This window comes from Dipodomys merriami, unplaced genomic scaffold, assembly GCF_024711535.1.
Source record: "Dipodomys merriami isolate MVZ:Mamm:240054 unplaced genomic scaffold, mDipMer1.0.p SCAF_10, whole genome shotgun sequence".
Taxonomy (NCBI): domain Eukaryota; kingdom Metazoa; phylum Chordata; class Mammalia; order Rodentia; family Heteromyidae; genus Dipodomys; species Dipodomys merriami.
In genome coordinates, this window is record NW_027202271.1 from 27,218,491 (window position 1) to 27,245,290 (window position 26,800).

The 26,800-nt window shown below is 37.6% G+C and overlaps 1 protein-coding gene across 1 annotated transcript in view; it reads left to right on the forward strand.

Annotated features, from left to right (window-relative positions):
* The window catches only part of Hmga2 (high mobility group AT-hook 2), a 132,607-nt gene that overhangs the window by 95,048 nt on the left and 10,759 nt on the right, over nt 1–26,800 (forward strand). The window contains exon 4 of the mRNA XM_070036705.1: nt 25,032–25,064. Within this exon, the coding sequence (XP_069892806.1) occupies nt 25,032–25,064 (33 nt within the window). The remainder of the gene's footprint in view (nt 1–25,031; nt 25,065–26,800) is intronic.

The following is a 26,800-nucleotide window of genomic DNA, read 5'->3' on the forward strand; positions in this document are numbered from 1 at the left end:
AAATAAGCAGTCATTGGTAATGTTACTTTTTCATGAGTGAGAAGATAATAACATCACCCTGAACAATTGGCTATAAACATCATTAACTGACTAATGTGTTAAATAAAGCCATGGCAAAAAAAAAAAAAAGGAGCTGGGGAAAAGAAAGTATAGACAGAGATGTGTAGAAAACATAGCAGTCAGAGGTGAAGAAAGCCAGAATTTTCTGAAGTGTGCAATCATGAAGTAAACAAGCTAAACATGGGTTTGGCCTTTAATTTGTTTACATTTCTAATTATTTCCTAGACATTTTTTTCTCTCCCTGATGGAACTTTATTGTTCCTGGAGAAGACAGGTATTACATTTGTGTATCTCTCTGGTACCAGATGCTGATCAACAAGCATTTACTCTAAACCTAATGACAAACTAAGAGGAAGAAAGGCAAGTTTTCAGTAATTTCTAAAAGCTAATCCATTTTGAAAAATTAAAGTTAAGCATCCCTTTTCCTGCTTAGAAAAAGTTTTAAAATTGTGTTTTCTAATAATTTACTCAAACTCATACCTCTGAAAGAGACTCTAGATGCATGGCTTGTGAAATGTCCTTTTGAGTCAGCTCCATGCAATATCCATTTATAATTTTAGCAGAAGGAAGAGAATGGGCCTAGAAAATTAGAAAATTTCCTCACTCCCTTTTCTTGGTCCCATTTTAATAAGAATACCTGTTGGTGTTTGCAGATGAATTAAAGGCAAGTGTCTTTCTCAAGGAAAGCACACATTTTGCAATCATGTCTCTTTGGCAATATTATAGAACACAGATTTGCTAAGTCCCAAAAATGGAAAACAGGAAATGCACAGATTAGTGTTCTGAGAACTGTGGACATTCTTTCCTAGTTATCTTAGTAAATATATCAGGCATGTGGTAAGCTTGGTAAGTGACACTTAAAGCAGTATCACTAATTAAAATAAAGTCATAGAGAGTTGGTGGCATGGCTCAAGTGGTGGAAAACCAGCCAAGCAAGTGCAAGGCCCTAATTTAAAATCCTGGTGTTGTCAAAAAGAGAGGGAGGGAAGGTGGAAGGAAGGAAAGAAGGAAGGAAGGAAGAAAAGAAGGAAGGAAGGAAGGAAGGTAGGTAGGAAGGAAGGAAGGAAGGAAGAGGGAAGGAGGGAGGGAAAGAGAGAGGGAGGAGGAATGAAGGAAGAAAGAATGGAGGAAGGGAAGAAAAGAAGTTGGTTCAGCAACAGTCCATGAGCCCTTGACTCAAAAGGAAGCATAAATGAGTTAGGCAAAATGTCTAGCAAAACATGATAGTGGAAAACAAAAAATATGTGGATCCACTTTCCAGTGTCTACTCTTCCATGACTTGCATTAAGAATGAGTGACTGTAGAGGAACTGTCTGTGGGGTTGTAGAAGGCAGGCATCTGTTGTGAATTGATCCCAAGCTTGTGAGGCTAAGTTCCTTGTCACTAAATGCCTTAGGGACAAGGGCAAGTGGTACAGAAACAGATTTTTGCAAATGAAATAATGTTTGAGAAGAAGCTTTTAAAGCAGTCTAATAATCTGCTATCACTTATGGAAATCTGCTGTTTTGCCTTACACCAGATTGAAAGAAAGAGCCAAGTAGAAAGGTACAGCACACCTCATTACTTATCACTAAACTGAGGGTTATGATGTCAGGCTATCCCACAACACTCTTGAAAGCCAGGCCATGGAATGAAATAGGCATAGCAATGGCAAAATATAACAAAAGGCTCCTCAGGTGAAGCTCAGACCTGCTGTTTATTTGTGGCTTTATCTAATATTGGGCTGCTATTCCTCAATCCACACAGGTCCAAGACCCATTCCAGAAAAAGTCCTTCCCTGCCAATGGACTTTAGGTAACCAGTTTTCAGAGACCAGAGGAAGACCCCGAGGTCTGTGGAATTTTGGTGATTTGTGATTTTTCTCAGCTGTGGAGTGAATTGTAACTCCTGGAAGTTGAAGCTTAGGAGAACATGGCTTAGTTTATGATCCAATGCATTGACAGCAGCCATATCCCAATGTAGCTTGGTTGTTGATTAACTTGTATTCACATACTAACTTTCTTTAAGTAACTTTTTTTTTAAGTCCTTGTGAAAATAGCCATCAAGTGACAGACCAGTTCTGGTGGACTCAGAAAGGGAATAAACTTGTGGTATGAGGAGATACACAGGAAACGCTTGCCTCTAGGTAGTAATATAGTCTCAGAAGAAATCTCCAACCTTGAGTGAAATATTTCCTGGATTGCCAAGTTTAGAGATTCTGAACTTGAGAGTTTGCCAAGTCCTCAGGAACATCAAGAGCATACTAAAATATAACAGAAAACTCTTGAGTAAAGAAAAAAGAAACTCCCCCCATAAGAAAATGGAAAGAAATTGTTTAAAATGTTTATTTTAAATCCAGTTTTCCTCCTAACCACATGACCTTGGAAATGGACTTGCATGACCATTTCCTTGTCGTCGTAATTGGAAACAAAATGAAAGACTCACCCCCACTAATTGGTCTAGCCCAAGGAAATAGCTTGTTCCTCTTGATAATCTAATGGGCAAATGTGGCCAGGTAAAGTAAAAGAGAAGTTAAAAAAACCAAAACCAAAACAAAACCTACAGCCATTTGTAAAGATAGCCACTGAGACAATGAAAGGACAAGATTCTAGGTTCTTTCTTAAGACAAGCTCTGTTTTTTTCAATAATTTATAGAAAATAATGTTCTGAAGATGGGGTGGGAGTTGATGAATGAATACACACTGATCACCCAGTGGGCGTCAATGTGTTATTTGCTAATCACTATCAGTGTCTCAGGTCAGGAAATAAGCTGTCAGGCCTGTTAGGACATGTCTTCCCATTTTGTCCTCATGCATCGTCTACCTTTTTTTTTCATATTTTTAGAGTGGCCCTGGCAGTAATTGTATCAGAGAAGGGAGAAACCATATGCTTTGAGGTCAAATTTAAGAGAATGAAGAAAGAATGCCATTTATCTTCAGCCCTTGAAAGTGTCCAGAAGCTTCCATTCAGACCCTACTTAAAAGTTTCCCTCTACTGCCTTTTATTAAAACCTGGTATTCTTCCAATGTCAAGTTCCAAAATGAATCATTTTTTAACTTTATAGAAACTTTTGTTTAACACTTTAATTAGGTATGAATAGCACTAGCATATAGTTTTCTGAAATTTCTATTATGAATGTGCTACATTTTAATGGTAAGCTTTTACCAATCTACCTGAGAGTCTGGCTACAACTTTTACTTCTTGTTCATTCATACAAGGTAAAATATGGCTTGAATTTGGGGGGGAATAAAAGCTTGACAGCCACATCAGCCTTTGGGCTGCTTTTATTCAAATAAGGATATGGTTGGCCCTACATAAAAGGTGTAAAATATAGCTAAATATCTTTACATGGACATCTCATTTTCAAGGCTTTGTGAAATTAGCTGACTTCCAATTCAGCTGCATGACTAGGATTGAGAATTTGCTGTTTAGACTTTGGCATTCTGATTCTGCTACCACTACCATCTTTATCTCCAGGAAATGTTCTGCTTGCAATGCATTGTGTTTTGTGAACACCATCCCTTACTTGTCTTCGTATTTAACCTAGTGCATGGAGCACAGTATAAGCATTTAGTCTTTTGCTCCCTGAACTGAATTTAACCTGTGACAGATTCGTGATTCTTTACTCTCAGACTTGGGGAAAAACTGAATTAAATGAGAAGCATTATGAGGCACTCAGGTTAAAGTCATGACAAGCCATGATTCAACACTGAGTGATCTTGCAGACCTTTGAAGGCGGATGCGGATCTCAGGGGCCTTTTCAGTTGTGTGCTCTGATGTGAATGTGTATGTCCCCACATAGGTCCTTACAGAGCAGAAGGAAGGAAGTTGTGAAAGGGGAGAAAATAGTACTATTGACTGAAGGGCCATAAAGCTGTTTTTAGAATGACTGCTTCTGTTGTATTGGGGAATGCTTCCTTTGAGAAGGGGTATATTATGCATCCTCTTTCCATTAAGTCTATTTTAGGAAGAAATTACAGAGGATAATATATTACCAGCTCCCAAGGATCCTGGTCAACACAGCCTCTATTCTCATTACACACTTGCTTAGAGCAAAATAAATTATTCTGTTCACAGGAATACCAGCCCGAGACAATGAAAATCTCCACTAAATCACTCTGTTTATTAGGGAAGCACTGATTTTTGAAAAGTGTTAACTTTGACTCTAAAAGCCATCAATGAGAGTGCACACCAGGCTTGTCTGGTTTGAGCATTCAGTCAGTTTCAACGGGCCACAAACTCCAGCAATTGTTTTTAAAACAGTGTGAGGCTTCCTACTCAGGGTTGAAGATTTATCTGCATTTGGCACCTACTCCAGATACTGTGGAGGGGAAATTTACTTCTCCATAGCTTTACAAATCATGTGTTTCACTTTGTCTCTCTAGAACTAACTCATGGGAGGTGGGTAGAGAAGGGTAGAGGGAGGTTGTCAAGGCAAGGTCATAAATGTGAACATGAAAGCCTTAGCAGCAATATTTCCCCCTAAGCTCAATAGTGGGAAGTTCTGTTTCCACCTGAATCCAGTTTCCCATCTCTGTTTACAGTGGATTTAAACATTAAAATAAAGCAACCTACATATTTAGCAGCAAAACAAGTTGTTTAATCATTAAACAATCACCATTTTTGTGTGCCCTTTAAAACTGCCTTCTGTCAGCGTGGATGCTGGTTTACAACTGCAAAGATCACAAAGAAAGGGTTAACGGGATCACCACTCTGAAATGCCCTATTGTCATTTGAAATGTTCAGCCAGACTCCTTCAGCTGTCTCCCAACACACACTGGGCTTCCAGGGAAATAGGGAGTGAGAAAATGTAACTTCCAATCCCAGAGGCAGGCCCCTATTCATTCAAAGAAATTGATCATTGTTAACTATGCAATAATTAGAGATGCTCTTGGAATGTAATGCGAACTAGGTATACCATGGCATACTCCTAGATGAATTCTGTGGACGATCCTTTTTATAGAGTGAGGAGGAGCTGTGGTGTTTAATGGCTTTCTTTCAACACACGGGAGTTCTTAGCACTCCTTTTAAAAGCACAACTTAACACCATTTTCAAACCACATGGCTTTTTATAAACAGCCAGTTTCTCTTCTGAGCGTTTCTCCTCTGAAGCAGGACGGTCACTGGTGCCTGCTCATTGCCATAATTGTATGAACTGAATTGATTCCCTTCATGGTGGGAAAGCAAAAGTTAATCCTGTGAGGTACCATCATCCATGGCAATGATGGGCTCTGGGAGGAAGTTACAGAGTTACAGCTTTGTGGAATGCATTGCTGCTTTCCCACAGGACATGTGCCTTTTGATCTCTATGCTGCCACTGCTGTCATTCATCTCTACTGACAAATACATAAGCCACACGGAAAAAGGCAGTCCTTTGTTTTTAGGTAGAAGGTTTATAGACAAAACTGGGAATAAGCTGTTTTGGAGAAGGTAAGGATGAGTACTTGTCTTTACTCAGTGGAGAATTGAAAACTGAGAGAGATCAAAGGGGCTGTCCAACATCTCACAGATCCCCAGAAACAGAACATGGCCTAAATGCCAAAATCTTATAGTTTGTTGTGCTTTTAGCTTATTTTATTTTTTTAAACTTGGATTAATAGGAAGTTCTCCTGACTTGTCCTCCTAGAAGATAAAGGCTTATTGATGCTTTTCCTCTCTCCCACTCCTTCTCCTCCTCCTCCTTCTTTTTCCCCCTTTCTCCTCTCTCTCTCTCCCTCTCTCTCCCTCTTCTCCCTGCCTCCCTTCCCTCCCCCCCACCCCACGCAAGCATTCTTACCTTCCAACTAAATCAACAACTGAATTCCTTTCCATTGCTTTGGGATTCCTATTTTCCAAAAACAATTTTTTTTTTTTTTGCAATACTGGGGTTTGAACTCAGGGCTCTGTGCTTCTTTTCAATTTTTTATTTTTTTGGTCAGTTGTGGGGCTTGAACTCTGGGCCTGGGCAAACACTATACCACTTGAGCCACAGTGCCACGTTCAGTTTTCTGATGGTTTATTGGAGATAAGAGTTTCATGGCCTTTCCTGCCCAGGCTGGCTTTGAACTGTGATCCTCTCTCAGCCTCCTGAGTAGCTAGGATTCCAGACGTGAGCCACTGGTGCCTGGCCGGCTTTGTGCTTTCTAGGCAGACTTTCTACTACAGAGCCACACTTGCAGACCCTCCCCCACCCCACCTTTTCTTTTGCATTGGTTATTTTTGAGTTTGAATACACTGGGATACACTTTTGGATTATCATCCCCTACTTCAGACTTCTCACTAGCTATAGCTAGAATAACGGGCATGTGCTCCCCATGCCCAGCTTTTCCTATTGAGATGGAGTCTGGTGGACTTTTTTGGGGTGGGGGTCCTGGACTGTACCTAGAACCATGATTAGCCCAGTGTCAACTTTCCACACAGCTGGGATGACAGGCACAGGCCAGCATTTCCAGCTATTAGCTGAAAAAGAGTTTCTCATGTATGCCCAGACTGGCTACTGGCCTTCCTATTTAGCCCCCTGAGCAGGTAGTATCGTAGGCATTTGTTTTTAATTTGAACCAGAACCAAAATATTTAGAATTGGCCAAGTCTTTATATAAGTTTTTGAATCGTGTGTAAACCAGTTCTCCATTTCTTTTCTCTCAAAGCCACTTTGAAAAATAAATACTGGGGCGGGGGAGTGTTCTGGCCCAAGTTTGTTGAGCGATCTCTCAGCTGAAGGTTTTCTCATTTTTCTATCTTCTGTGTTTCACTCCTACATCCTTAACACATTTGATTTTTCTCAACCAGTGGTTTGATTTGCTGGCGCACAGTGTATTATGACTATGAACTTTAAGTTAGTTTCATCTTTGAAGATAAAAGGAAGAAGATGTTATTTTTAAAGCTTCACACTTGGTAAATGCATATTATACATTATCAATTTGATCCTTCTAAAGAGATATATGCATTTAAGTATTTACTTAAGGTGATAACAAACTAAACCTTACATCAGTTCACCAGGTACTTCATGTACCTATTGTTAACTAGTTCCAGAATAACCATTCCTACTCAGTTCTTAACTTAATTCAGTTAAAAAGATACCTTCAAGAGAATATCGAATAAGCTCACTCAATAGTTGGTTAAATTGGCTGTTTCACTTGCCTAGATAACATCATTTGTCCACTAAATGAATTTTTCTAATGTTTCAAGACATATCAGGTGGCTTTAATATCAGGCAAATCAAGAGTAGCACATGTGGTAGGAATGACAAGTTGTTTTCATGTAGAAATAGGAACTGTAGAGGGAAGGAAACAGTGAAAGATGAAGAGGATGAGGAGAGGGATGATCTACACCAGAAAAGCTGAATCAACAGAAAGACAAAAGGGACTATTTTGAGAGTAAAACCCATTGTGACCAGCCATGTATTTGGTATTTCTAAGAGGAGATGCTTCCAGCCACTCCTTTGTTTCTTAATGTATAGCCTATATCTGAACAAAAATGCTTCTTTCCTGTGGGCCTGACAGTAGGAACTCATCCATCTTTAACCTTGCTTGATTTGTAAATAAACCTGTAAGAAAAGGTCTGTTGATCTTTGAATAGAACTTGTCCACGTGCTTTCCCTCACGCTTGGAGGCCAGGACCACTGCCTTAATTCTTCAGGCACTGTTTAGAAACAACTGGAAAGTATGCCCAGCGCAGCTCCTCTGCACAACTAGCCCAACTCAAGTGGGCTGCCAGCAAAGGCTGACTTTAATAAGAACAGAGGAGAGAGCTTTGGGTGAGCCTGATACCTTTGAGCATGTGTGTTTTGACTTTGCAGACTGAATTTTTAAATTCCATACAATGCAGCAGGAAAAAATGGACACTAGCTGGAGTTATTGTTGTCTGCTGCTTGCAGCTATTGGGATTCTGCACTGTAGGATAATGAAGCAGGCTGTGGTTTCCTCTCCCAAATTACCCAGAGTGGAAATGCAAATTTCCTGTGCATGCTCTAAGTAGCAGGTGGTATTTCCTTAATATATTGTTTGTGACCTTTGGGGAAATAGGTATTATAAGCTGACTTTGGAAAATGAAAATAGCATCAAGGTTCTATACTTTAAATGAAATAATCACTATTTTAACTTTTCAAAAACTTAAATTGGAATACTACCCCAGGAAAAGACATACATGTATCATTTCTCTATATGAATTCCAGTTCTGTGATTCAGGGAAGATAAAAAAAGAGGATATTGCACAGAAGAATTTTCTAATTAATTAAGGAAAAGAAGGAAATGTATTTTTTTAAATGTTTGCTGTTAATTAAAGCAAAGATTTAGATACAGTAAGTTATACTCAACATGGGCTGTTCCAGGAAAATCCAAGCTGAACTGTGGTAAAGATAATTGTATTTTTCATTCATTTATTCAATACTAAATTTCAAGCTTATTTTTTGTTCAGCATCAAAGAAATGGTTGTTTAAAGTTATTGGATTTTTTTAACCATACATTTTATAAAAGAGATTCAAGTCCCTGTGTGTGTGGGTGTGTGTGTGTGTGTGTGTGTGTGTGTGTGTGTGTGTGTGTGTGTGTGTGTGTGTGTGTGTGTGTATAGTTTTGTTGACCATAGCTCTTCTGCATGCCATCTTATTAAATAGGAAAAGCATAGTTTTGTCTTTTTGCTTCCTTTGAAGAAAAAAGTTCAACAGTTTAAATACCATTCATGTCTTGGAATTTCCTTCTTCCTGAGTCAAGCAGTCCAGTGTTGAAAACTTTAAATTTAGATTCTTCCTCCTATAAATATCTTTTATAGGATTATAACTCTTCTGCTTATCAAGGGCTACAGGAATGGAAGCCAGGAGCTTACTAAGTTTATAGTATATGTTACATATAAGGGAGTATATAAATATATTTTTTAAAAATAAGTGACAATTCTTATAGTGGTTTTTAGCTTACAAATAGCTGATTAAACATCTACTTTCTTTACCTCTGTTAAAATTCTGCATTTTAGACCTGTGACTTGACAAATATATGTAGAGATGTAGAGATCACCATCCAGCAATGCTGCTCTGTCCCTCCCTGAAAACTATTCCTTTTTTTGCGGGGGGATCCGGTCGTGGGGCCTGAACTCTGGGCCTGGGCACTGTCCCTCAGCTCTTCAGCTCAAGGCTAGCGCTCTACCACTTGAGCCACAGCGCCACTTCCGGCTTTTTTCTTTTTGCCTATGTGGTACTGAGGAATCGAACCCAGGGCCTCTGGCTTGCAAGGCAATTACTCTACCACTGAGCCACCTTCCCAGCCCCTGAAAACTATTCCTGTAAGAGTGTTTTTCTTTGGTCGTGAAATACTTTCTGATGATATTGGAGGAAAGCTGTGCAGTGGCAGGACTTCCTGGGCATTGAGACAAGGCTACTGCCTGAAAAACTCATGTTCAAATCAAAACCTAGAACATCTCTAGGGTTTCCACTCATACTAGAAAATAATTACTGTGATAACTTCTGCCATGAAGGTGTCCTCGCCTGATTATTCAAAGCATCCATGATGTCTGCATCTCAGCACACAGCATAGAGACCAGTATGTCATTTGTTTGGTTGATTTTTATCTAACACATTAAATTTCTTTTTGGGCTATAACAGAGGAATATTCCTCATTACTTCAATAATTTGGGTTAGGATTACTTAGAGGGTGAATGAATTTCATTCCTACCAATCCTTTCTCATCATTACATTGCTCTCCAGCATCATCTGGAAGGAAAGTGTGGTATTTAAATGTTTTAATCATCTATTACCAACTGCATGGGGAACCTTGAAACACAGCAATCCCTCATGAACATGGTATCTTCCTGGACCTGGAAATACATAGGAAAGACTTTTACAAAACTCTATGCAAGCTTTTCTTTATTGTCATACCAAATACACCTAAAAAGTCACACATGAGGCTAAAAAGATATTAAGTCTCCATATTTCTCCTTTAAGCATGAATGTCATTGGAAAGCAACCCTTTAATTTACTCTGTCTAAACAGTTTCTATAATGTCTGCAAAACAGATTGAGTTTCTTGTGAAATCCATCTAATAATATTTCATATGATCCATACAGTGAATCAGAGGTAATTCATACTAGGAGATAAAAAGATTAAAATATACACAAATGATGCCCTACTTCTGTACTAGCTATACATAGGTAAATCCGTTGTTCTGAAATGATTGCTCACTGAAGGAATATATATATATATATATATATATATATATATATATATATATATAAACATAAACACTGGGAAATATCCATCTAAATGCTTTTATATTTTTAAATGTTGGCTTGTACATTGCAGGCAGTAAGTAAAAATTAAGGATTTTTTTATTGCTAAATTTTTATTTTTCCATTGCTAAGCAAAGTTAACCTGTCCTTAATCTGTTTCAACTCATGGGCATGATTTATCAATGACACAATAGAGCCTAGAAATCAATATGAACATATAACTTTGAATTCCTCACTACATATATATATGTATGTATGTATGTATGTATATTCACTGTGTCCTTTCTGAGAGAAGAGAATTTCCCACATCTTAAAAAGAGCTACCTAGAGAGAATATGATCTAGGTGTTTTAATTCTGATTTCGATGAATACATTCTGAGCCATTACTCCACATAGTTTGAGTAAAGGAAACTTTATACAGCTTTTCAACAGGGTGCCTTCTAACCATTGATAAAAACTGAGTGGTCATTACCTAGTAATGACCATGTTGTTTAATAATAACATGTGTGTGTTCTTATGCTGTGATCGTTTTTGCTTTTCATTAGACTATTGGAATTCTTGCTGGAGAATGGTTCCCTTTATTCTCTGGACCACTTGTGGCATTTATGTTCCTGTGATTTTACTATCCAATATGTTTGGGCTGAAACCAGAGAATGCAAAATTTGCCATCGTTAGGGGCCTTGGCCTCTGTTTTCCACAAATCATGCTTCACCGAGCCTCTATGTTCTCTGTAAAAGCCACTGGAGCATCCACAGATGTCACGTGTTAGTGCTGAGCAGGACTGAGAAGCTTTTGTTCTGCGGCTTACCTTCCTTTATGTGAACCAAGGTTCTGAAGTTGAATGTGATCTCATAGAGGCTGAGGAACTGAAAATGTAAAGACTTAACCAAGTGCCTGACATTTTTTCAGGTCATTTGCTTGTTCATTTTGTCATCTCTTCTAAAGGACCCTGAATGAGTATGACTCTCTAAAGGTGTCAGGAAACTCAGACCCAGCCACCTCTGAGCCGTGAAGCAAGTGTCACCTACAAGACTTAGAGGAATCTTGAGAGCAGGAGAAGTGGGGGGAGCAGGGAGGAGTCCTCTGGTCAGTGATCAGAACAGCCAGTAGGAGTTCTAGCAGTCCTGGTTGCTTATCTAGACAGAACATCCAAACCTATCTCTTCTTTGTTCTGTCCTTGTCACCACAGCACTTATAAGTGCTGGCTTTATTACTTCCCAGAAGGAGAGCATTGTTGTAATATATGGCTTGGAATCCTCAAGATATACCAGAGCTGTTGAATCTTGGGGGGAAATATGACAAGTTGATGACTCAAAATATTCAAGTTTTCCCATATGCCCTCTGCATTCTATTTGATGTTAAATTATAGGCTGAAAAAATAGCTTAATTTTAAGGTTCCACGGAGACAGAGAATGTTACCGGTTATTACGACCACTTTAAGTAGGAAGCAATCAGTTAGAAGGCTGCTTATTATTGTTCAACAATAGTCTGTCAGTTATCTTAACATAAAGTAGATGCTGAAAGTTTGAGACGATGACAACTACTGAAGAAATTTTAGTGTGTTACATATGATTGAGTACCTGCTTTAATTTGGGTCCTTTCCCTTCCTTTTCTTTTCCACCTGCCTTTCCTTTTACCCTTTCTCTTTTCCCTTTCCTTTTGCCCTATATGTGAGGTACACATGTAGGCATTATAGTGTAAAAATAAACCCCTGTTGTCTTAAAGAACAGTATATCCCTTGACTTTTAATAGCCTAAGCATATGAGTCTGCATGCAACATGTAATGTTGAACACAAAAGAAAAAATTTGCTTATTTTATCTTTTATTTCATTTTATTTTATAACTTGCCAAAATTATCTTTAGAAAAAAGATAATATTTGTATAAAATATTTTTTTCTTTTAGCTCCAACAATGTAATTAATCAGGAGCCATTAATCAAATTTAATAAAATATAAGTTTCTTTCAAAAGAAGTTCCTTTTAAGGGCACATGTTAAAGCTTGGCTTTCTTTGCCAGTAGCCTCTGGGGTATTTTAGGTAAGAGAACAGGGGAGGACTTGAGGCTGAAGTGCTTTGTAAGGCCACAGCTGAGTGCCATAGGCACCACATTCTTGGTGCAGCATCATGTTACAGTAATATTATGAGAAAAACTTCTTCATACATATAGCTTTAATGTTCATATAGCTGGGTCCATTCACAAATGGGAGCTGTAGGTCACATGCCAGCCACTATTATGAAGTTGTTTTACTTTTACCATTAAGTAATGGCTCCTTGTGAATATGATGAATGCATGTGTTCTTTGCTCTCTCTGTAAAGCTTTTGTTCCATTCATTTTTTTCCTCTTCCCTTAAGAATGTGGGGGGAGGACATCTCTACTCACAAATCAAATGCTTTAAATAGCCAAGCAAGAGCTGAATGAGGGAAATCAGGCAAGATAACATCTCTATGAAATGTATGCCTATAAACTCCGTCTCACACAATACAAAGGAAATTGCCATTGTCCTGTGCAAGTTAAGGTGAACACAACACATAAAACACCTCATTGTGGTGGCCATTTATATATATATATATATTTTTTTTTTTTTTTGGTCCAGTCGTGGGGCCTGAACTCTGGGCCTGGGCGCTGTCCCTCAGCTCTTCAGCTCAAGGCTAGCACTCTACCACTTGAGCCACAGCGCCACTTCCGGCTTTTTTCTTTTTGCTTATGTGGTGCTGAGGAGTCGAACTCAGGGCCTCAGGCATGCAAGGTAAGCGCTCTACCACTGAGCCACCTTCCCAGCCCGCCATTTATATTCTTGTACAGCTGAAACCAGAATCCTGAAGGCCACACACACAAAAAAAATGGCCAGGCTTAAGTGACACATTGGCAAATCAGAGCATGTGGATTTTATCTTCATAGTGTCCTTTAATCATTTCCCAAAGGGCTACCACCACAAATCAGGCCATCCACACCAGGGATGGCACCTCCACTGCCACTTCTATTGCTACAGCTGTCACCAGGGCCACCTTCCCAGTGCTCCCTAATAGTGTTCGTTCAGTTCTTATGGCTAGCAGTTGTGTGGTGGACTGGAGTAGTGTGCACCTTATTTGATCGCAAACCAACCCAATGAGGCTCCCATATTATACACATTAAGACACTGAAGCTTAAGTTGTCACCAAATCACACAGCTTGCTCACAGCTGGCCCCAATCTGGATCTCAGAGCTCTTTCTGGCTCCAAAATGCTCTTCCTTACCATTCTCAAGCTTCTTTTCCATATCTATGAAGGGAATGGAATTCAAGTACCAAGACTCTACTTCCAGTCTTTACAAAGTAAATTGAGCTCCTTAGGGAAAATTCTTTTACCTGGAGCCAAAAATCTGCCTTTGTAATACCCTCTCCACCCCATTCCCACCCCAACCCCAAAGTAACTTCTGTCTCTTGAAACAGAAACTACAGTCAAACAGAGCACCTTGCAAATATCCTTCCTTTATTAAAAAAATTACAAATTAAAAAATATGCTATCACCACCAACATTCACTCCCAAGATTAGAGATACCTACATATATCTGGCAAGAAGCCCAGACATACCAAAACATGTATTATCTAGAGCCAAGGACTTGAATACCGCTGCATCTGTATAGACAAGTGTTTCCATAGGCAACTTGTTCATACATTTAGGATCCTCCCCTGCCCAACTGACAGGGAGTCAGAAGAGCAGCAGGACACAAAGACAGCAGTTACTACTAGACAGCTAACAGCCCCAAGCACACCCTTGCATTCTGCTCTTCTTCAGTTTAACCCAGCAGAATGCTGGTTTGCACTGTAAGTCAGTGGGCATTGTGTCAGTTTTCTAGAATGTGGGCAAAAGCTCATGTTATTTACTTTTCATCTCTGGAATCCCTCTTGAATAGTTAGGTTTTAGGTAGCATGTCATCCTTCAGTCTGCAATGAAATAAACTCAAATCTGGATTCCAAACAGACTAAGAAAGCAAAAGCTACTGACACCATCTCCATAACCGTAAAGGTAAAACATACACATAGTACTAAGAGAATTGTTCTTCAACATCCCCAGATTCAGTTCAGCAAAGGCAAAAGCCTTGTACTGGCATTCACAAGCAAGGTAAAAGACAGACTTTGTATTGGTGATTTCACAGGCAAGAGGGCATTTCTTTGGGGTCTCAAAAACTAACTAGCCCAGTGAAAGCCCAGCAGACCCAAAAGGGTATTCTTCTATGTTTACTCCCTGTCTTCCTTTGTTCAGAGAAAGTGACCATTTCCATGTCCTATAAGTAGCCTGATTTGTTGGAGCTGGGCCCACCAAAGTCCAGTCTCCTTGCAGGACATGTCTGGTCTATTGAGGTGGGTCAGAAAATCTGCTGTGTTTAATTTGTGTCTCTGAGAACAAATACAAGACAGAAAGATATAGATAAGCTGAAACACTGACAATTCTTGACTCACTGAATTTGTCAACTTGGGAGTGCATCATCACCAAGTTTTTGCTGTGTTAGGTACAGGATATCCTTATTAAATCAAGTTCAGTTGGGATTCCTTTTTTTTTTGGTGGTTGAGGGGCTTGAACTTTGGGCCTGGGCACTGTCCCTCAGCTCTTCAGCTCAAGGTGAGCGTTCTACCCCTTGAACCACAGTACCACTTCTGGTTTTCTGGTGGTTTATTAGAGATAAGAGTCCCATGAACTTTCCTGCCTGGGCTGGCTTTGAACCATGATCCTCAGATCTCAGCCTCCTGAGTAGCTAGGATTACAGGCATGAGCCACCTGCACCCAGCAGGATTTCGCTTTTATATACAAATGAATAACAGAATTTTATTTGGTGAGTTATTTGAGGGTCATCAGGATTTATTATTTAGCTTCTTATAAATTGGTTTAATTTTTACTATCATTCCTCAAAGACACTGATTTATAGGAAATATAGAGAGATAAAAATCATATTCAATAGGCAAGTTAGCTTTTTGCCATTGTGACAAAATACCTGCAAGAATAAACTTAAAACAAGGAAAGAGTCATTCTAGGTCCACATTCCTGATGTTTCAGTCCGAGGTAGCTTGGCTTTGTTGATTTGGTCTTGTGGGAGTAGAGTTGATCATTGCAGAAATACATGGCAGAATAGGCCTTATTCACCTCATAGGAGCCAGGGAGCAAAGAAAAAAAAAAAAAGGAAAGGGTTGAAATCCCTATATCCTATTCAAGGACACATCTCCAATGGCTTTACTTCCTCCTATTAAGCCTCTCCTCCTAAAGGTATCACCAAAGGTATCACCAGAGCTACAGGCTGAGAACCAAGCCTTCAACACAGGAACTCTTGGGGAATATATCAGATTCAGATGATAGCAATGTGTCTTGTCATGCTTTAAAAACACATTTGTTTTCTTCTCCCTACTTTGATCACAAGAAAAGTAGCTCTATTGTGTCAACTACTGCGATGTTGGAGGGAAGAACTGTAGCTTTGAAAGCATTTTTCCCATGACTCATTTTATCAAAGTACTTATCTGAAGAGTACTTACTCATTTTTAAAGCAAGTGGGTAGGCCTTTCCAAAAATCTGAGACTGGAACCCATTCGTAAAAAGCACATAAGATTTCACAGGTTATGGAAAAGAACTTATGAGGGAATAGTTTCTTCCAGACCATGAGACAGTTTAGAAAATAGTTGCAATTGTTTTTCAATTTTTCACAGAAGATAGAAAGTGTATTAGGGGCTAAGTCAGGTAGATGGGCAGTTTCTATGGGAAGAAACTCCTTGAAGTTTTCCATTGGTGGCATGATCTGTGCTGGATTGTAAATATAGCTTCTCTGAAATGAGGATATGGAGTGGTCACTGTCAGGAGCCTTGACTAGTAATTGTGCCTTAATCCAAATATATATAAATATTATATACAAATATATATATTTGTATATGTGTGCACATATGCATCCATATATATGGGTAGGCTTTAAATCAGTATTTTAAATGGATTCCTCTGTATAGCAATGGGTAAAATATATCCTGAGTCAAAAACAATTATCATGGGTGGTCACATTCCAAAGAAATGAACACATATGGAAGGCACTAGCTAGTGAGTACAGAGACCATATTAGACAAAAAATGAAAGGCAAAGAATACACACTTTTTTAAAAATAGAAATCCATGGAGATGAGGAGGGAGGATGTCTGATGCTGTAGCTGAGCCTGAATGGAATTATGCCTACATAACATCTATTTGAGAGGCAAGCATATTTTGACCCCAGTCAATAATATATGAAATTATAAACCTCACCCATATTAAAATTATGTCTTTCCATTTCTTATGTCATTCTTATGTCATTTATAGCTATCATTTATTAAAAGCAAATAATAAAAAAAACAAAATGTATTCACATTTACCACAAATAGTAAATTTCTTATATTCATTGCCTTATTTGATGTTTTATATTTTGAGAGGAAAAAAAGAAAACAATTAAGAAAAAGGTATATAGCTAGCTAGTCAAATAGGTTGATCTATAGACAGATAAGTAACAGAGTATGATTTCTACTTTGTAGGGATATCTAATAAGAAATTTGGTGCTATTTGTATTTCTAAGACATCTTAAACTTCTTGACAAAAAAAACCTTTCCAGAGTAAAGCTCTTATCATAAATAGTTTTCTGGATGCCCATTTGCCCTTTAAGTATCTTAGAAGTATTCTTTTGATATAAGATCTCTAAAACTGTCATATTAATATAACTTCTTCTGATTTGGTTATTTTTCTTTTAGACGAAATAGAGTTAGAAAGCTAGGATTTGTTTTTTTTTTCTTTTAGAATACAGATGGTTTTGTAAGCACTGATTTTTCATTTTAAAAAGAAGCATAGAATAAGTTGAGTAATTACCGGATTTTCTTTGGGGAGGCAGTGTAGTATACAAAGAAAAAGGAAAGGTGGGGACCAGGCAACCTGAGCTGGAGATGGGGCTTAATGACATGCTGGCCTTGTAATCTTTTGATCTGAGCTCTTTATGGGTAAAGTTGAATGGCAATACTTTTTCTAAGTGGCTGTTGAGAGGCTTAAATCAGATAATGCACATTAAATCACTTTCTAAACTACATATTTATTATCATGATCATGATCACTATTATACAATCATTGTAAACGTGGAAAGTGTCACGTATCATCCCATCCTGAATTGTATTGTTTGGTTTGGTGAATGTGATCGTGAAGCAAAGTTCAAACAGACATTTCTGGAATATTCAAAAAAATAATAGATGAAGATGTTCGCTTGTTAAGATGACAGAATACCCATAGTTGAACTGAGGTAGGCTCCAAGAGTTGTCTGAAGTTGGGTTTGAAACTGAGTAGATGGGTGAAATGGGTCAAATAAACTATGTCCATAAAAAATAGAGATATCATAACTTCTAGAAATAAATAGTAATACAGAGAAAACATATGAGGGAAGACCCAAGCAGAAGGTATTCTTAGGATAGCCTAGGGTGCAAGGGCCACTTCACAAAGAAGAAGCCACACACTTACACAACCGCGGAAAAAGTTGAAGTATATAAGCGAATGTACAGGAATAGTTAACATTTCCCAGACTGGATATTAAGCTTCCTCCAAGGAAAACAACTGCTAAAGTCAGCCCTAGATTGGTGCCAAGAAAATAGTGTTAAATTAGGGTTGGAGGAGAGATATGACTCAGTTAAGTATTATAGAGCTCTCAACCCATAACCCATCCCTTTTGAAGTCCTTGAGAACATAAAGAGATTACCAATAAATTTCCTGACTCATTTAGGAAAGGAAAAGCCTAAAATCATGACTCAGCTTTGTAAACTTAGTTTCCATTTATAAATGCTATTGTGGCAAAAGAAATACCAGATTTGTCAAATCACTTTGTGAAACTATTTTCAAATATTTGCATGTAAGACATGGACAACTACTATCATCTATCTCAAATAGTTCCTTATTTCATTTCCATTATTTCATCCTATCTTGAGAAAGGATCTGAACTCTCTTTCCCTGCCTCAGTCTCCTGAGCCATAGATTATAGGCCTATGCCACCATGCCTGAATCTTTTTCAAATATTTTTGATCCACAGATGGTTAAAGCCATTCATTAATTTTTTTCCTACAATTGTTCTTTGTATTTGAGAGCCTAACTCTCTACCCTTAAGACCATATATTAGAAAGAAAAAGCTAATCTAACATTGACTATGACTATTGCCTACTAATATTTATTTCCTCATCTGTCTCCCCCATTTGACTTGAGTTTCCTTGATATTTCTTGCTGATTTTGTGTACCCATTCCTGAATGCATGGTTCATCCTATATCAACTAGCCCTTAATGAGCCAAGGAATAACTTCATCATGTTAAGATTAAAGAAGATGGATTTAAAAACTAATGAAGACACTGAAAAGGTTCTTGTTGATCTTTCCTTTCCATCCATAATTCTTTACAAGGCAAACATCAGCCCCCAGGTCTACTCCCAGGAGACCTGCAGTAACTTATTACCACACATATCCAGGCTAATACTATAGTTCTCATCCTTGAACAGATTAAATGAGGCCAGCAGCAGCATGAAGGCACTTGGCTATAAGCATCTAATAAATACTTTTGAACTGATGCTTATTTTTGTCATTTACATTAAAGTCTAAAGGAAAAGCCAAATAGAGTCGAAAACAAAGAACATCTCTCTTCCTGCCATTACCACAAGAGATTTTTTGCCAGAACTCCCCAATAGTTTTATCAGTTTTTAGGAGACTTTGTATTTGAGAATTACAAAATTTTCTTCGCACTGTAAGGGCCAGATATTGTTTTCAAATTGCAACCATCTGTGGCTACATTGTATACATACATGGCATACACACATGGTGTACACACTTTGTAGTCATCTCCAAGTACACATTGAAGACATGAGGAATGGAAGTTAGGATCCAGCCCAAGCCTTTTCTTCGAGAAATTGGTCATCAGCCACTTATGATAGATGATTTCATCCTTCTTGCTAAGGCCTCCTACCACTGGGAGCTAGGGTTGTTTTCCTTTTCAGGAACCACTAAAGCAGGGAAACCAACTAGCCAAGAAGAGCAGTGCATAGCTATAGCAGAGTCATCCTCAGTTTGTTACACCAACATTTAAGCTGAAATGAATTCCTCAAACTTCAGTTGCATAGGTTTTCTGATTCCCAAAAATACAGTCTTGGGGTAAATCACATCTTTTGATCCCTTGGTATTATAGAATATCCCTATATTAGGACTTGATACATGCTGGGCTATTGGTGTCAATGTTTAATGCTTATCAATGTTTATTAATGATCAATAATGCTTAGTGCTCACTAAGCATTGACCATTAATACAAACTTGTACTAGAAGTTATGGTGTTTATTCTAAAGCTTTCCTGGAGTGGCACAGATAATTGTAATGGATTACTTATTGCAAGATACAGTTTTCAGTGAAGAGGGAGAGTTCAAAAAGGACTTGGAGAGGGTATTGAAATTTTAAAAGTAAATCCAGAGGGCCATGAACAAGTCTATTGATCCCATGATTTCATGAAAGAAAAGAAGTTTGAAACTTTAAACAACTTAGGACAAAGGGTTAAGAAGATATTGCTTACACTGTATGCCACACAACTATAGCTGCCATTGACCTTGGTTGGTTGGCTGTATGAAAGTGTTTACACAGAATTGACAATTGCTTATCTAGAGTCTGAGCTTCTTCTGCTTTTCCATTTTTTTTATACTTTTACTGTAAAGAACCAATCTACTCTAAAAGGAGTTGAAGTGCTTAAGGAATAGATGTATTTATTACTGCAATTCTGTCCTCATGTATTTCCTAATCAAGCATATTGCACTTGTGTAGATTTTTTTAAAAAATCACAAACCACACTATTTCAAAGATCCAATTTAATCATAAAATAGTGTTTTGGAAGTGTAAAAACAAGTATCCTTTTACCAGCCATTTTTATTGTATTTTAATTACCTTTTGGCAATACAAGGTCCTGAACTCAGGGCTTTCATGTGCCAGGCAAGCACTCTACCACGCATGTTACACTTCAGCCTTTTTTTTTGATTTGGTTATTTTTCAGCTAGCGTCTTGTATTTTTGCTCTGAGCTCGCATCATATCCATAACCTCTTGTGTGGCTGGGATTAGAAGCATGTACCAAGTTCAGAGAGCAACATTTTTAAGATTATAGCATATTTAAATTACAACTTAAAAAAAACTGTGGGAGGTATTTTGTGAGATGTGAACTAATCAAAGTTCTATTTTAGGAAACTTCTTACCTTTCACAGAAATTAGAGGTTTAAAAATCCTTTCTAGTAAATTGGAATCTGTTTTATCCTGTAGTGTTGTGAGAAGGAAAACCAATCTACTTGTGAAAAGTTTATGCTCAAAATCAGAAGAACCTGTAGATTGAACAATGCTGATTTGATTTTAACAACATCTATTACTGGCTGCAGGGGGAAAAAGAGATAATTAGATTAACTTTTTGCTGTACACATAAAACTCAAAGATTTATCTATTTAAAGAACCCACTGGCAGCGCTCTGGTGGCTGGGTCACACTTGTAATTCTAGCTACTAAGGAGACTGAGGTCTTTGGATTGTGGCTTAAAGCCAACCCCAGCAGGAAAGTCCATGAGGCTCTTCTCTCCAATTAACCACCAGAAAACCAAAAATGGTGCTGTGGCTCAAAGTAGTAGAGCCCTAGCCTTGAGCAAAAAGAGCTCAGGGATAGTGCCCATGCCCCCCAGATCAAGCCCCAAGATGGGGGGGGGGAAAGTTTGTATGGGAAGAGGGGGCGCTGAAGGGCTACTTCCTTTCTATGATCAATTTGAGATCCTTTGCATAACGATCATCCTTACTTTATGTGTTACTTCATTTTTAAAAAAACAACTTAGGTTTAAACCTAATTCAAACATTTTCATTTAATGTTCAGATTAGTAGTAAAATGAACCACTAATGTTTAAGTTCTTTGTGAATGTTTAAGTTCTTTGTGGTAAAGGATTTTCCTTCAATGCCTATGAGAAAGAGAGCTTAGCTGTCTAAGAATCAGCTTTAAATACCTAGACTTGCCAAGCACTGGTGGCTCATGCCTATAATCTTAGCTACTCAGGATACTGAGATTTTAGGATCACAATTTGAAGCCAGACCAGGCAGGAAAATCCATGGGACTCTTATCTCAAATTAACTATCAAAAAGCCAGGAGTGGTTCAAGTGGTAGAATGCCAGCCCTGAAGGGGTAAAAGAAAGCCAAAGCCTTGAGTTCAAGCCCCATTAGATAGATGATAGACAGAGTTAGACAGGTGGATATGATATGGACCATTCTGAAACCCTCCACTCAAGAAACCACCAGCTTTCTTCTGGCATGCCCTTGGGGAGTACTAAGTCAGGAAGGAGAAAATGAGGGAAGAGGTGATGCTATTCAAAGAGAAATGCATTCATTATCTGACCTGGGTAACTGTAGCCTTTCATACAACACCTTTACGATAAAAATTGATTTAAGAAAAAAGAAATATAGAAATACAACAGAGGACAACAGAAGAAGGAAGGTGAATCTGGACATGGAATCAAAATCAAGGAGTACAACTATAGCTTCTTTTGGATTGGCTATAGATTTGATTTCTCTTCCTTTCTTCTTACCTTTTATCTTTCTTCTTTCCTTTCTTTTTTCCTTTCTTATTTTCTTTCTATTTCTTCCTTTCATTCTTTCCTTTTTTTTCCTTTTTAAAACTAAGAGAACGGGTTTCCTCCAGAGATTATCCAGAGGATTAAGGGAATTAATAGACTTAAGTTGTTTTAGTTTTAGAAAATGATCTCAGGAGATTATCTTAATTCCTTCTCTGCCTTAGTTTCCCTGTGAGAAAATGAAAATAATAAAGCTCAGGCCCTCCCAGTCACAAAAGGGCAGATGTTAAATATAAAGGATTTTTGCCTCTATGTAGGAAATGCATGTGTAAAATATCACCCATTTATTAAAGTTCATGGAAACACACAGTTAAGCACAGAAAAGATTAACTGCACATTTGGTATTATTCCCTTCTTATTCAGAAGCAGTGGCCCAGTGTGCTTTTAGTGCCAAGATTCCCAAGGAATTGGTTTCTAGATGTCAACACTGAGTTCTAAGTTAGGAGATGCCCTGAGTGAGATAAGATACATACAGTTTGTTTGGTGTTCAAGAAGTGTTCCAGCCAGTAGTTTGTTTCCTTTCCTTTTTTATGAATGGTGGTAGTATTATGCTTCAGTCTGCATTTTTTTGACTGAAGCCATTCATAAAAAATAAAAACAAAACAAAATAACAACAAAACTTTCTCAGCACAGTCTGGAGCTCTTGTATGCCAGAGGCTGGGAACATATCCTGGCAGCCCTAACCACAACCAGCATTGAAAGCATTCAAGGGTCTGTTTGTTTGGTGGCCTGAGAAGCATGAAGTGCTGTGTCTAAGTGTAGCTGGTAGAAGTTCTGTGACACGGACTAGGCCGGGAGCCAGGGCTGGCAGAGTTTCAGACATTGTCTTTCCTCTCATTGAAGTGTCAGGACCTAATTCATGGAAAATTGGGTGAGCTGGCAGCCCTTGCAGAGAGTTTCATTGAGCTGTACTGCGCAGGAGTCATGTGACTGAGGGATCCTGGGCCAAAAAAAAAAAAAAAAAGGAAGGTGGAGGTTCTAAGCAGGAGGAAGCAGTCAGCCTGCAAGAATGTGTGTGGATTTGAAACGCTTTGAGTGTAAACATGTGTACAGGTGTAATCGGCAGGAAAAAAAGAGGAGGAAGAAAAGCAGTCGGCTCTTACAAATGACCCTTTTGAAATGAATACTCTCTCAGCTCAGGCTTTAGAGTCCTAAGAGGCAAGAAGTCTTAGTCAGCCCTGGGTTGATTCCACCTGGAGAAAACATCATCTCAGATCCTGGGCTTTGATGATGATGTCATTTCTATAATCATTTAAAGACAAAGGGAAGAACTTCCTTTTTTCAGTAAGCATTTTATTTTATTTTATTTCCTTTTATTTTATTTTTATGTGCTCATTTTTTTTAACAAAAAGGAAAAAACTCACTGAATTTTTATATGACGTGAGGAAAAACCTCACTGAATTTTTATTTGATGTGTTTAATGTATTTCATATGCCAGTGAGAAAACATCATAGCACCCCAGAAATTCTAAGGAAGGAAAAATGAATGCAAACTATTTACTCTGACTTCTGTGTTTTGAAGAACAGTAGAGATTTCTTTTCTTTCATGGAAGCATGATTCTCCACATCAGGGTGGCTCAATTCCTATTGGCAAATCTTGTTGGTAGATAATGGTGTAAGAAAGACTTGTATTCCATAACGTATCAAAAAGCTGGATCTTCTTCAGTTGCACATTTTGCAATTCTAGAGGAAAACAAATGTTTCTAATTCCCTATTAAAAAACTAATCTTGGCTACAGAAACTATTTCTCTTGAATGTTTCACTCAAAATAAGAGGGGTTTTTCTTTGTTTTTTTGTTTGTATAATTCAATATAGATAGAGGTATATACAATAGAGTATTCTTCATACTATCAAGAATTAAGTGAACTTACAGAAAGGGAGAAAAGATTTGCAAAGTATAGGTACGATAAATGATTTGTATCCAGGGCATAAAAGAACTCTTATGACTCAATGGTGAAAAGAAGAGCAAAGCATGTGACTAAACTTTTTCCCCTTAAAAGACATACACATGGCCAATAAGCACATTTAAAATACTTTACTTAATTAATTGCAAGGGAAATTAGAATCTGAGCAATGGCATGTAACTTTACCCCCAGTTCAAAGCCTATAAATAGAAAAGACAGACAGGAAGGTTCCAGTGGCTCATGCCTGTAATCCTTGGTTTTCAGGAGGCTGAGAGTTGATGAATCTCAGTTCAAGACCAGCCCAGGATGAAAAGTTCTTGAGACCCTGTTTTTGAAAACCATTAACAATAAAAAAAGGCTGGAGGAATGACTTAAGTGGTAGAACGCCAGCCTCTCAGCTTTGGTAAAATTCTCCTGTATTGCTTGTTGGGCTATGAAATTGTGCACCTGCTTTGGAAAACATCTGGTAGCTGCTCAAAAACAAAAATTCTGTATAACCCAGCAATTCTACTCCCAAGATGTTACCCACAAGGAATGATATGTCCGCACTAAAACATTTTTAAATTACATAATGGGACGACTCATAATATGCAAAAGGCAAAATTACCCAAATGGCCATCAACTCCAAGGAAATACTCTGTGGCAGAAAAAGGAATGAACTACTGATGCTACAATATGAGTGATATTAAAGCATCATACTAGTGGAAGAAGCCAGATACGAAAGATTGCCTCTTTGTTTCTCTAACATGAAATATTGGAGATAGGCAAATTCACACAGACAGTATGTTATTGGTCACTTGGCAATGGCAATGGGACTGGGACTAGAAATGGTCACTAATAAGTACAAGGCTTCTTTTAGGGAGGAATGTACTAAAATTAGATTGTGGTGATAGTTGCACAGTGCTCTGAATCTACTTAAAAAGCATCCTTTACATTATGTTTTTTAAATGAATGATGTATGTGGGTATATAAATTTGGTCTTAGTCAAGCTTTTTATGAAAAAATGAGATATTAGAATTAGATCCTTTTTTCTTCAAGGTTTGCAATATGCTGCTTCAAAACAAAGTTATTCAGATAGTGTTTGTTTTAATATAGTCAGCACGCATACTAGCTTTAAATAGCGTGTTGGGATGCTTTTCCCTTAACAACTAAAACATCCTTATATGAACTATTGAACTTTCAAATTGTATACTAGTTTGTATACTTAATCTGTATATCTATTTTTTCATTGTATTTCTTTTAAAAATATAACATTTCTTTTTGTCTTTTCCTTCTTTAGCCACAACAAGTTGTTCAGAAGAAGCCTGCTCAGGTAAAAGATGGTCATTATGATTCCTCTTCCCCAATTAACATAAAAAGTTCAACCTTTAATTAATATGTTTCTAATTTTGACTGTGTTGGCTTGGAAATAATGTTGAAATTTTACTCTTTCATTCAAAGTCAGGCCTGAGAGTGTCAGGATTGTGTCAGGGTGAGAATGTCCTTCCAACCCTCCCAGATCGTCGGCATAAAAGCAAATATAAATGCTATAAGAATAAAACTTACTTAATTTAAGTAACTTAAATAAATGTTTGCTTCCTTTAAGTGTTCTTAAGCATCAAATTTTGTCCCTTCACCTAGACTGTCTATATTCCTCTGACTTGATAGAGAATTTACTAATTGCAAATTGATTCTTGACTTATGATTGAAATATATATCTGTTCATTGAATTACTCTGTAATATTTGATGATCATAAAATGCCACCAACAAATCTGAGAAAGTAGGGGATTACATTAATTTTTATATTTAGTGAACTCTTAGGTCTTGCTAAAAAATTATAGTCTCTAAAGTCTTTGACAACTTAGAAACTAGCTTTACTTTCTTTGTTCAATATGGCCTGGAATACCTTGTTCCTAACTACAGTCTGTACATAGAAGTATAAAGTTCCTATTTGTTGAGGAAGTATATCCTGAAGAAAACAAAATGGGAGAATAAGTCAATTGTGATTATCAAGAAGGTGAACTATTAAAATATTAAGGGTGTCCTTCAAAATTGACTTTTTTCTTTTGGAAATTTAAATAGACACTCAAGACATCTGAGCAGGACCTACTGAAGTCAGTTTTAGGCAGTAGCATGAGTTATCAAGTCTTGTGTAGGTCTTTTTCATATAATTTAAAATATATAGAGAAGGTTTTATTTCCCTTAGAGGTCTTTTAAAATGTACCTTGTATTTTATTCTCCAAGGACAATGTTGTGTTGCTAGGAAAAGTCTATCTGGGCAGTCTTGTATCTTCTGTTTTACTGGTGCATTGTATTCTGTGAGCTATAGATTAATAACCTTATGTGGTTTGTTAATGGCATTGATTCAATGTCTATTCCTGGTGATGTAGGGAAAATGTGTTAAACAAGGAAAAAGGGCCATACATCAGAGAAACGTGCAACCTCTAATTTAGAGGTTCTTAACTCTGGCTACATATTAGAATCACTTAATGTTTACACACACATGTATATATGTGTACATCTTATTATATATAATAATTCCAGTACACTTGTGGGCAATTGTGATCATCTCTCTTGAATTGTTTGTTCAGTGATGTCAAGTTTGACATCAAGGTAACCTAAAGTCTCTCTGGTGATAATATTTATTGTATGGAAATTGCAGAGAAGTTGTTAAACTTACCTGCATATGATTGTACCCACCTGCCAATCCCAGTGATTTTGTTTAGAAGCCTAAGCTGCAGCATTTTCTATGAACTCTGTATATGGAATTAATTGACAGCCAGTGATGAACCTACAGAGTGAAGAAAACTTGAGAATATATTTGAACATGAGAGGCATAGCAGATACAGATGAAGGTACAGAATGTCATAAGTTACTATGGGTATGATTTCCTGAAGAGTAGAATTATTGTTCTTATTGATATAAAGAAACTGATATAATGAAAAGATATTATAGACAGATGAATTACACATATAAAACTAAAGAGGCAGAGATAGATACATCTTAGGTAGAGATTATTAGTATATCTGTAACTGATATAAATTGGCCTTTCATACTGTAAGACATAA